Source organism: Chelon labrosus, assembly GCF_963514085.1.
Source record: "Chelon labrosus genome assembly, chromosome: 23".
Classification (NCBI taxonomy): domain Eukaryota; kingdom Metazoa; phylum Chordata; class Actinopteri; order Mugiliformes; family Mugilidae; genus Chelon; species Chelon labrosus.
The window spans coordinates 20,445,774-20,458,714 of NC_140356.1; the positions used below are offsets into that span (position 1 = coordinate 20,445,774).

Genomic DNA, 12,941 nt, shown 5'->3' on the forward strand with positions numbered 1-12,941 from the left:
AGTGCTACAGGAGTCATTTTCTCTTCGTATTTTTTTATAAAGAAAATAAAAAGAATCATTAAAAGTTGTTAAGCGGAATTTTTTTTGTCAAACTGGGATTGTTTAATAAAGTTTCATTTGTTGTAGAAAAAAAAAAATAAAAATCTTGTTTCTTTTATTAAACTAAAAGTGACTATTTATTTTAAGTCAAACCGTTTAAGGGTTAAAAAAATGACACCATGTCAATGATCTGTTGTTTTCATGAGGCGTCCTCAGCATCATCTGTCAAGTGCTCTCACAATATACACTGATCCGCCATATCATTATGATGATCTGAAGAGGTCGAGAGGAGTCATTAAACTGGTCATAATGTTGTGGCTGATTAGAAGCAGAAACAGTTTATAAGCAGATTTTCATGCGTTCGTTAATAAATCATCTGTGATTCTACTTTTTTGTTATATGTGATTTTAGCGCCTGCAATAGACTGGCGACCTGTCCAGGGTGTACCCCCCCCCCCTCGCCCAATGACAACTGGGATAGGCGCGACCCCTCACAGGACAAGCGGTTACAAAAGATGAATAAATGAATAAATGAATGATTTTAGCGTTAGTTTTAAAAATATGCCAGCGTTAAATTTGATTTCCGAGCAGAACTTCCTTCACCAGCTTGTAGCTGCGCTGCGTTCGGGTGCCGTCGTCTTTCCCGACACTCAGAGCGCTCTGCAGCTGACTGATCTGGTCTGGAGTCGGAGCCGGGGCCTCGTGATGGAGCCGCAGCCACGGGGCGCCTGGAAACACACAAGGCCATCATGAGTCTACCCCTGAACTCATCATCTTCATCATCATCATCATCATCATCATCTCACCTTTCTTGACCTTCTGACCCAGAGAAACCAGTAGCTCCGCCCCCACACTGTGATTGACAGGATCTCCCACCTTTGAACGCCCCGCCCCCAACTTATGAAGGACCTGTGATAAAACAAAACCGTCCACGTCCTCAACTACACCTGCAGGTAAACAAACAAATGAATGTTTTTAGTTTAGCTACATCTTTATTAAATATAAAATGTATTTATTATCTTTTTATTCTTATCTTACCATCGGCAGGAGCCTCTAGTTCCAGCTGATGTTTAGATTTCCTCAGGACGCTGAAGTAGTCGCAGTTGGCGGAGCATAGAGTGCGAGCCTTCTCTCTGGCCACGCCCTGAGCCTCCATCATGAGCTGGAACTTGGACAGAGCGGCTCCACCAATCACTGCGTCAGAAATCTTCTTCCTGCCCTCTGATTGGTCGGAAACCAAGCCGGTCATCATCAGCACCACACCCCCTTCAGGAACCAGAGGTAAAATATTTAGCTTTAACTAAACTACATAAATTACTAGTTTCACAATCAAAAATAATAATAAAAAAAAACATGAACATTTTTACAGAGTGTAATACTTCCTTGACGTTTCAATTATTACTTTAGTTTAATTAATTTAGGGTGTGTGTTCTAAAACAGGTTGGAAATCACAAAAACAATGGCGCCAACACTGGAGAACAATCTTTTCTCCCAGTGTCCCTGAACAAATCATGGATACCATTCCAAACTGGTAAATCGCGGTAAATGTAGCTAACTTTAATTTATTAAAAAATAAAATGATAAATATTACTACTGGCAATCCGAATACACTATTAGCGTTGCTTAATAAACCAAATATTCAGCGGCTCATCTTCATCTTCAACTTCTTTTTTGTTCTTTGTCTTTTTGGGATTGTATGTTTTATCGCCCTCTGCAGGATGCAAGCGTTTTTAAACATCAGGATCTGTGTTTAGTGAATTTCCTCTTTTTTCGTTTGGGTTGAGATAATTTTCAGCAAACACTGTGACGCGTTGACGTATTCTATGCAGAGTTGCTGAATGACGGTGGGACATTTTTCTAGGGGACATTTAGGACAAGGGTGTTTAGAGCCGGACTTTAAGTCTCGTTACCCAGAACCGTCACCAGCTCCATCAGGTCGTCGGGTCCTTTCCCCTTCAGTGTCTCCAGAGATTCGATCACCTCCAGACTGTTGCCCACACACCGACCGATCGTGGCGTCCATCCGGCTGAGGACCGCCGCAGTTTTTATGCCCAGACCGTTTCCTGTTTCCACCTGAAACAAGAACGAACCTGGGTAGAAGAACTCTCCTCTAAATAATCACGATTTAAACGACTCATATAGTTCTTTCTATTAACACTAGAAGTCCCAGCATTTTTTGCTCTACCTATAAAACCCAGAGGGCAGCCGATCGGCTGGAAGGCTTTTAGCTAATATCCTAATCACCTGTGAACCTTCCTTTAGTTATGTAAACAAGGCAGTCACTGGGGCACCACAGGAGGGGACATGCTGAGCCACTTCAAGGAAACCCGTGGAGAGGGGAGGGGGAGTGGGCCCAGAGAGCTTATGGGGGAGAGGGTGGCTGTTCACTTCTAACCTGGCAACACCTTGAGACAGAAACTGGTTCATCCCAAAGACAAAACACCTTGACATAAAATGGGGGAGGGGGGGAATCAGAGAGGAGCAGGATTGCTTGGGGTTTGGAGGCCAGAGTGTGTGGGGGAGGGAGGCACACCTGAGGGCTGTGAACTCATTTGCTCTGTCCGGGCTGCTAGTGACTGTCTGTCTTTCACCAGTTTCACCAGGTGGCAGCCTGGGCAGAACAAATGAGCTGAATCAAAATGTAATATATGTAGAAGGATGTAGAAGTTATCAGGACCCTACAACACTGGGCTTCCAACATCCCCACCAGACACATAGGAAAAGTAAAAGAACAGAACCACATCAAAAAAGCACTCAAAATCTGTGGTTATCCCAACTGGGCCTTCATGATATTTACACATATTTACAAATAATAATAAAAAAAATGCATTATCAGGATACAGTGTTAGAGAGTGGAAGTGAGTGGGACTTAGACTTAGAACTTAGACTTAAAACTTTATTGATCCCTTTGGGGTGACTCCCTCAGGGAAATTTGAGTTTTCTGCAGCAGCAAGCACGCAGAGCAGTTTGCAGACAAACAACAGCAGTGGTTTGCAAATAGTTATAGAAAAAGTAATTGAATAATAAAATGGTGAACATTAAATAATGAACGGTGAACTTCCTTTGAGTGGGATTAAAATAAGCTGTAGTAAAACTCTAGTAGGGAAAAATAAACAGTAAGTAACAGTGAGTGAGGTGAGTACATTTCAATAATCACGCACAATGCTGGCACTGCCAAGCCATCTCCTTTCTGCATGCCTCCCGGTGCATGCTTGATAGAGCACATATGCATTCAGTGCTGCCATATCAATCATGTTATAGAACACAGCGACTGGCCAGCGCCGTGTTCCTGTGCGGACAGTGTACTCCCGCACCATCTGGTCCATCACATCAACGCCGCACTTTGTGGTGTTGTAAAGGGTGACAGTGTTTGGCTTCCTTTTGGTGGTATTCTCAGTCTGAACCACGCTGTGTATGCTGCTGAGAATGTACAGTCCCTGACAAAAGTCTTGTCACTTATCCATTTTGTAGAAACAACAGTTTATAACCTGACTTTTAATTAATCCATTGGTTTTAGAAATGGCTCATATGAAAGCTAAAACCCTCCCAAATTATGTTTGATATACTAAAATAAATTTGCTTCACTGAAGAAAGATTGATCATTTAATGAACACAGAAAGGTCAGATTTTGGCAAGACAAAAGTCTTGTCGCTTGGGTACAAGTTGACCCTAAGTGCCCCTCAAATATATGTATTATCAATTTGTTTTACAAGCAATGGCTAATTACAATCCCAAAAGCTTTTGAAATAATGTTTTGGTGCCAAACAAAACTGCTGAAAAGCATTCTAACGTTCACAGCTTGGTAAAGCCCACTGAGTCAGTTTTTGCAAAGACAAAAGTCTTGTCGATTGTCATATGATGCACCCAATCCTAGATTACAGCCTCAAAGAATAAGAAAAAGATTTGAAGAGACTGGAGATGTTTTTGACAAGCCCAGGTCCGGCAGACCCCGCAAGACAACTGCTCGGGAGGACCGTTTGTTGGCTCGAAAATCCAAGGCCAGCCCCTTTTCCACTGCAACAGAGCTCCACCAGGCCTTGTCACCTCAAGTCCCCGTGTCAACCAGAACAGTTTGTAGAATTCTGTCTCGAAATGGCCTCCATGGTAGAATCAGTGCCCAGGAACCAAGCATTTCCAGAGTGATAAAACACAGGAAGCTCTGAAGACGACTCAAGATGGACCTCCTGGCCTTAGCCGTTGGCTCTCCATCTGTGTCGTATGGAGATGGAGGGGTGAAATGGAGACTTGTCCCCACCTGTTCTTCACACTACACTGTGCCATCTTTCGCCCGTCTCTGTCCGGTCAGTCCCCACCCGAGCTTACTGTTACTTACTGTTTATTTTTCCCTACTAGAGTTTTACTACAGCTTATTTTAATCCCACTCAAAGGAAGTACACCGTTCATTATTTAATGTTCACCATTTTATTATTCAATCACTTTTTCTATAACTATTTGCAAACCACTGCTGTTGTTTGTCTGCAAACTGCTCTGCGTGCTTGCTGCTGCAGAAAACTCAAATTTCCCTGAGGGAGTCACCCCAAAGGGATCAATAAAGTTTTAAGTCTAAGTTCTAAGTCTAAGTCTCACTCACTTCCACTCTCTAACACTGTATCCTGATAATGCATTTTTTTTAATTATTATTTGTAAATATGTGTAAATATCATGAAGGCCCAGTTGGGATAACCACAGATTTTGAGTGCTTTTTTGATGTGGTTCTGTTCTTTTACTTTTCCTATGTGTCTGGTGGGGATGTTGGAAGCCCAGTGTTGTAGGGTCCTGATAACTTCTACATCCTTCTACATATATTACATTTTGATTCAGCTCATTTGTTCTGCCCAGGCTGCCACCTGGTGAAACTGGTGAAAGACAGACAGTCACTAGCAGCCCGGACAGAGCAAATGAGTTCACAGCCCTCAGGTGTGCCTCCCTCCCCCACACACTCTGGCCTCCAAACCCCAAGCAATCCTGCTCCTCTCTGATTCCCCCCCTCCCCCATTTTATGTCAAGGTGTTTTGTCTTTGGGATGAACCAGTTTCTGTCTCAAGGTGTTGCCAGGTTAGAAGTGAACACTGCTCTGTGTGCTTACCCCGTCCCCCATAAGCTCTCTGGGCCCACTCCCCCTCCCCTCCCCACAAGTTTCCTTGAAGTGGCTCAGCATGTCCCCTCCTGTGGTGCCCCAGTGATTGCCTCGTTTACATAACCAAAGGAGGGTTCACAGGTGATTTAGGATATTAGCTAAAAGCCTTCCAGCCGATCGGCTGCCCTGTGGGTTTTATAGGTAGAAAAGCCAAATGGCTGCTCTCTGGGACTTCTAGTGTTAAGCTGCTGTCAGTGAAAGTTATTATTTCCTGCCAAGGTGTTTCACATTAAAGAATTATCTTATATGAAAGTGTGTTACCATCATCTGTGCTAGCTCTTTAGCTCCGTCCAGATCTTTGAAGAAAGCAGCTCGTCCAAACTTCACGTCCAGCACCAGAGCATGCAGAGACTCAGCGCCTTTCTTTGAGACGATAGAACCTGGAGATCAACACAGCCACACATGTAAAGTCATATTGAGGAGTCCATGCAACCAGTTGCAGGATCCCTATTGATTTTGTTGCAATTTTTATTCTGTTCCTTCTGCTTAGGTCAAGTGTCTGCCCAGGACAAACTGCAAGGGTGAAAGGCATCAAACCTGGTAACTCGGTAGAAGTCCTGGCATTTTTACTTTGCCAAGGTGTCAATACACTTGCCTGCTGTTAAGTGGCGCTCTAATAAATAAATTTACGTTTTGGCTCATATCTCAACAACTGTGTGCCTTAGAAACAAAATTCTTTCTCCCTCTGATTCCTTACATAGTCCTGGTTCTAATGGACTAGGCCACGCCCATTTTCGCCTACCATTTTTTCTGCCATTTTGAAAAAATTGCACCTCAAAGCAAAACGAACTCCTCCTAGCCCGTTCATCCAATTCTCACCAAACTTGGATCTATGGTTAAAGATAATGAAAAGTTCTCTAAATAACTTTAGCAGGGTTATTGATTACAAAGTTAATGGATAATTAATTTTTATGGAGTGCAACAGTATAACTCCGAAGCTAATATTTTGTGAAGTATATACCCAAACTTAATCAAACTTCAGATCATTGATAATAATATGATTCTGTACAAGCACCTAGGGATGTCCCGATCAGGTTTTTTTGCCCCCGAGTCCGAGTCCGAGTCATTTGATTTTGAGTATCTGCCGATACCGAGTCCCGATCCGATACTTCTACAGTACATTATAAAGCAAAGTGACATCATGCCGCATAGGTTGTTTCTGTGTGGAGTTGAGACGGTCTGACTCTGTACCACCACTTAACAGCAAATACTGAGCTGTTATTTTTCCCATTTGTTTTGAAATATTATAGATCTGATAAAAAAAATAATGAGAATAAATATAAATATATATATATATATATTCGATCCCTGATCGGGATGTAACGTCCGATTCCGATCGAGTCTGAAACCACGTGATCGACCCCGATTTCCGATCACGTGATCGGATCGGGACATCCCTACAAGCATCCCAACTTTTGTGACCCTTGGTCTCTAGAGGGCGCTACAAAAGCAACATTTCAATATCTCAAAAACTGCAATAGCTAACTTCATGACATTTGGCATACACAATCTGTAACATATTGTGTAGACGCCCATCAAGTCGGGTGACATTACGTCAACAGGGGGCGCTACGGGTGACACTGAAACATTTCATATGACTTTAAGGCCTATAACTTTGGTAGTATTCACCCAATCCATATGAAACCGCCATTATAATATGTTTGCGTACAATCATGCTATGTTTCGTAAAATTCGGCCTGTAGGGGGCGCTACAACGACTACATGTTTATATGTCACGAACCACCACAGTAAACTGCTTGAAATTTGACAATATTTTGCCTCTGCATCCCGCTCGGGAACAACTTCAACACAGCATGGGCCCCTTCATGATCATCCAGTTATCTTTAGAACCGTTCTGGTTTCTGTTTGTGAGCACAGGTCAGTACCAGCGATGAGGGGTAAGCTGTCCACGGTGCTGGTGACGTCCCGCAGAGCGTACAGGATACGATCTGCAGGAACCAGTGTCTCCGTCTGACCCACGATGCAACAGCCCACCGAGCCGATGATCGCCAGAATCTGCAGTGAGTCATTAGTCACAGATAATCGCTCTAATCTCAAACATGCACACACTACAAGATTTTATTCAGATTATCCTATCAGATCAAGGAGAAATGGATAAACTGAGGTGAGATTTTAACTCTACAGTAGCATGCTAGCTAACGTTAGCCTAGTATGAAACATATTGATATTAATCACAGCTGATCTGTAAAAATCTCACATTACAAATTAATCTGGGATGAATAAATCCCTAATTTCAGAAAGTATTGCATGAAAACTTTTCAGTTTGATGAAAGAACAGTTGGTTTCACCTGCTCCTTTGACTGGTTGACGTTGTACCCTGGAATTGATTCCAGTTTATCCAGAGTTCCTCCGGTATGAGCTAAGCCCCGCCCACTGATCTTAGGCACCTGACAAGAACACCTGAGGTTAGACATCGTGCATCTTAATCTCTGAATAATAACAATAAGTATCATTTATTTGTTTTATTACATCATATCAACTATTTAAAGTATTTGTTAAAACTTCAGTTTCAGAAACAACTCAAACTCGACCGTGATCTTCAAGTAACCAAAGTACTCAAGTTATATTTAAGCCAAAACTGAATCATAGATATTTTGATTTATTTTCCACAAACAACAAAGAATTTTCATGTGTTTTCCATTAAAACATAATGAACACATGTTTAATGTAATAATTTAAATGTGAAGCTTTTTAATTGTTTACATACTACATTTATTTAGTTTTTATTTTTGGATATTTTTATTTTTATTTTTTTAATATTAAACTTTTTTCTAGGATTTATTATATATATTTTGATTATCTATAAAACGTATATTTCAATTTTTATTTGCATAGTACATTTATTTTTATGTGTATATTTTTATATATTTTGTAATTATTTTTAGATATAAATGTTTTTAGAATATTTTGGATAATCACTTTTTTAAATTTATTTTTTATTTTTTATTTTACATAATTTTATTTTCATGTTTATTGGGTATCAAACTTTTCTTAGGATTAATTAGTTTTATATGTTGAAGGTATAAAAAGGTTTCACGTTAATTCACAATTAATTCATGATATGTTTCAAAACTTAAATATGTCCTTAATGAAGCAGTTGTTAAACAATGAGGATATATTATATTATATTATATTATATTATATTATATTATCTGTGGTCTACCTTACAGCCGCAGGCAGCTAGCGCTGGAGCTAACACCAGGCTAACTTTATCTCCCACCCCTCCTGTGGAATGCTTGTCGACCATCTGCTCCCTCCACTCCTCCGGCCATGACATCAATTCCCCTGATAACATCATCTCTCTGGTCAGGGTCTGGGTCTCCTTGGCAACCATCCCCTTCATCCAGATAGCCATGAGCATGGCACCTGAAAGACACAGAGCAGGGAACACGATGATGGATGAGCCAAATATCGATACCAACTTTGGATCGACGTCAATATAAAGAGACCGATACTTTACTTTCAGTTTCTGTCTTGTGTCATTAAAGCGGCCTGTGTTTGTCTAAACCAGGGGTGCCCACACTTTTTTGGCTTGCGAGCTACTTTTACCATGACCAAGTCAAAGTGATCTACTCATATTAATAGTCATATTAATTGTTGTTACAGTGTTAAAAGCTCTATCATCTTTGTTTTTATTTTTATCAAGAAAAATTGGTGCACTGCACCTTTAGAAAAATATCGCTGTCTCTTTAAGAAAGTTGAGTCGTTAAAGTTGTGCGTGGCTGTGGATGTGTGCCACTGAACTGAGGGCATGTTGCAAATATAAAGTAAAAATAAATAAAGATGAACGTTTGTCTTGGATGAATGTTATCAAAAAAAAAAAAAATTAATTTGTTGTCAAGTGATAATTTTGTGTTTTTGTGTGTGTTTCTATTTACATATAAACTTTGTCTAAAGTCTGTACTGGATCGTAACTGAATAATAATCCAAAAGGTAAATAACAAAAACACTTAAAGTTCATAAAAATGAATTCAGATTCAGACTGATGATGCATCCAACTTAAGTATTAAAAGTATCAATATCGGTATCTGCCTGGCCCTGTATGTACTTTGTATCGGATCGATACTAAATCTAGCGGTACTGCACAGCACGGAGCTGACGGAGGCTGACGGAGGTTGACGGAGGCTCCATACCTGTCTGACAGTCCTGGATGGATCCAGATGTGACGGCCTGGATGAAGGCTTTGACTTCTTCATCACTTAAGGTTCCTCCGTCCCTCTTCTTCCTGATCAGGTCCTGGATCGAGAACATGTCGGTCTGGTACCGTTAGAGACGAATGGAGAGAACCGAGGAGGAAAGGAAACAGGGAACGTGAGATGGGTACTTTCCTGAACAAACCGCCAACTCTGCTGTTCTGCTCTGATTTAACACCTCCTGTCCAGTTCATTAGGTACATCTGATCTAATTAATGCTCAGCTGATTCTCCGGACTCTCAAGTCTGACGATTGTTAAGTTCACACGTTCACACGCCACGCGTGACATTCCTCACGCTGGGAAGTGATCAAACTCTCTGAACATTATTAATACAGACTGTTTAAAAAAGAGATTAGTAATCTATGAATGGATGAGACTCCCGTACCATCAGCACTGGTCCCCTCACGGATCAGCTCTTCTCCCTGGACACGAACAGCTGAACTTCAGTCACGAGTCTGTGGAGCTCCTAAAGTTTGTGGATGGCACCACCCTCATCGGGCTCATATTTGAGATGACACCACCCTCATTGGGCCCATATTTGAGATGACACCCCCCTCATTGGACTCATATTTCAGATGAGACCGCCTACGGGCTGGAATCTGACCGCCTGGTGACTGGTGCAGCTCTTACAGGAAAACAGTGGAGATGATTGTGGATTACAGGAAGAACACGCCCCCGCCTAAAAACAACCTAAAACACTGGTTCAGTTCTGGTTCACTTCTACACTATCAGTGACTCCATCACCGTCTAAGCTGCAGCCTCTGCCAAGGACAAGTCCAGACTGCAACGTGGCGTTCTCTCTGCAGAGGAGGTGATTGGCTGCAGCCTGAAGTCACTGGAGGACTAGTGGTGGGAGGATCGACCCAAACACTGATCGATATCAAATCCAGGACTGGTTGATCCTGATTCTGATTCTGGTGAGGAGAAAGAAAACTCCCTCTGCTTGGATCAGCGACCGAACAGCCAATCAGAAAATAGTATTTCTCGTTGCCAGGTGAAGTAGCGGCTCCGTAACCACACCTTCCACAAATGCGCGTGAATGCCAAAGAAGAGCTGGAAGTAAAAGCCCACGAGGCGAGAACGTCATCACTTCATCACTTAATTTTTATTTATTTGTTTATTCATCATTTACATTGAAAAATGTTGCTAATATTGTTATGCGATTAAAATGCGATTAATCGAGAGTAATTAATTACAAAGCCTCTAATTAATTAGATTACTTTTTTAATTAACTTAATTTAAACCAGATTTGGATCCAACTTGTGACTGATGTAGACAAGTTGCAGCCTCATTGTTGCATATGTTTTGGACATGTCCAAAGCTACACAAATTTTGGCGATCTATTTTTGAGGCCTTCTCTAAGATGTGTGGGAAAACTGTACATCCATCCCCTTTCATTTCACTGTTTGGGGTGACCTCAATGGATATCTCTTATATCTTAGTAAGTGCAATATGAACATAATTGCATTCTGTTCTTTGCTGGCCAGAAGGCTTATTCTCTCTAAATGGAAAGATTCTCAACCTCCAACATATGGACATTGGATTAGAGTGGTCATGTGTTATATCCATCTAGAAAAAATTAGGTATACTATCCGAGGATCTGTTGGGAAATTTCATTCTACCTGGCGGCCATTCATATCCTTCGTTGAGAATGTGGCTGTTGCCAACTTTACTGAATAATTAATGTGACTGTGTACAGTAAATATGTGACCCTGTGAAATTGCTAGTGGAACATACGGAATGTTTGTTTCTAAATGCGCAATTATCTCTGTTTTGTTTACTTCTTTTTAAACATCTGGCTATATTGTATATGTACTTCGACATTGGTCTGGCATTTTGGGGACGGGATGGGAAGGGTGCATGTTATGTTTGTTCAGATTGTGTCTGTCCATGTAGGGTTGTTTTGTTTGTATTGTTTTGTATAATTGAAAAATTTGGAAAATGATAATAAATAGACTTTGATCAAAAAAAAGATTACTTTTTTAATCGAGTCTCATCCCTAATTAGAATATATTCACTAGTGTACCTAATAAACTGGCCACCTCTTTATGCTCTGTTATTTGTACATATTAACTACATAGTAGTGAAGGATATAAATGTAACTGTGGTGACAATAAACCCAGCCAACAGAAATGTAGTTAATATGTTTTAGTAATTGTTAGCATGATAGTGTTCTTCTGTTAGCATTTGTCAGTAATTCATTGACATTTTTATAAAGTTTTTGTCCAGCTCTTACTTTAAACATCATAATATTATAATTAATCTCTTGACCTGGACCATATATGTGATTCTACAAAGACATATGGGGACACTGGGATTAGCTTTCATCACAAGATCCCACTGTCCCCATATGCCTCTGTAGACAAATGGAAATATTTACAACCACAAACTGATCAACATGTGTTCAAATTGAAACCAAATGTGTCAAAAACGCTAGCTAGCAGCTACCCTGCTGGTCGTTTTTTTCCAGTTGGACAGGGACAGGTCCTCTAAATGTGTTTTGCCTGGAATCCTGGTACAAGAGATTTTAGCATCTTATCCAGTGTATTAACAAATGTGTCTTTAAAAGATAAAATGGACCTCAGAAATCTTCCTCAGATGGTAAAAACTAGTTTTGGTGATATGAAACTGACCGAAGTCAACCGAGGTCTTTCACAACAGTACTAACCAGCCAAGGGTGGAACTTTTTTTGGCAGCAGTTTGTGTCCAACAGTCATCATTTCCATTTTGTCTGCAAGAAGTTGCTGATCATGCAGTATCTGATGTTGTCTGAGGACCAGGACCGAGCTCATATAATCGCCAGCTGCCATTAAAAGGTCATTTGTGACTTTAAGCAAAGTGGTCTCTGTGCTATGGTGCTTCCTAAAACCAGACTGAAAACTTTCAAATATTTTGTTGGATTCAAGCACAAAGAGAAGCTGCTCACACACAATTATTTCTAAAAGTTTTTAAATAAAAGGCAGCTTGGAAATGGGTCTGTAGTTTTATAAAACTAAAAACACAAGAATAGTTTAAATCAAATTGTAAGATGGTCAAGCAAACTGATTGGTGAGTCCCAGCTGCACCCCACATCCCTGTATGCTAAACAACTACAGAGGATAGCTTTGGCCATCTTAGAAAAGATAGCCTACACCCATTGAATAGGGAATTCCAGTATCTTCCTTCTGGACGGAGGTTAATAGTCCCTAGATGTAGGACTACAAGATTTAAAAACAGTTTTGTCCCAGCTGTGATCACTCTGTTGAACAAACTGTAGATTCCTTGCACATAACGCACAAGCACTTTGGTCCTGCACTAGCATCTATTGTATGTTTTTAACATGTGTTTTATGTCATGTTTTTATCTATGTTTGTACTGTCTATATGTTTTATGTAACATGTTGTTGACCATGATCTACAGTTTGTTTTATTTGTTCTATACTGTATGTTTCATGGTTTGTGTGGTGTATGTCATGTGGTGGTCTATAAGTGTAAAGGATGTCCTGCCTCTTAGACTGTAAACCTAGTTTACCTATGGGTACCAATAAAGTAACCTGAACCTGAACCTGAACC

At 40.6% G+C, this 12,941-nt stretch overlaps 1 protein-coding gene across 1 annotated transcript; it reads right to left on the reverse strand.

Annotated features, from left to right (window-relative positions):
- Nucleotides 1-206: 206 nt before the first annotated feature.
- Nucleotides 207-11,221, reverse strand: LOC311508488 (thymidine phosphorylase-like). The gene is made up of 10 exons (XM_084573258.1): nt 9,776-11,221; nt 9,330-9,453; nt 8,360-8,562; nt 7,485-7,583; nt 7,062-7,191; nt 5,437-5,555; nt 1,949-2,111; nt 1,077-1,304; nt 845-985; nt 207-766 (listed from the first exon to the last, which is right to left on the reverse strand). Exons 1-10 carry the CDS (start codon nt 9,776-9,778, stop codon nt 609-611), a joined length of 1,368 nt encoding a protein of 455 aa, XP_084429384.1. The 5' UTR covers nt 9,779-11,221; the 3' UTR covers nt 207-608.
- Nucleotides 11,222-12,941: the final 1,720 nt, after the last annotated feature.

Bases quoted from the DNA above. Each gene is read 5' to 3' on its own strand.
- LOC311508488 (XM_084573258.1), bottom strand. The intron at 8,563-9,329 runs GTATGGAGCCTC...TGTGTCTTTCAG, and splicing joins CATCCAGGACTGTCAGACAG to GTGCCATGCTCATGGCTATC. The intron at 7,192-7,484 runs GTGAAACCAACT...GACTCACTGCAG, and splicing joins TCAACCAGTCAAAGGAGCAG to ATTCTGGCGATCATCGGCTC.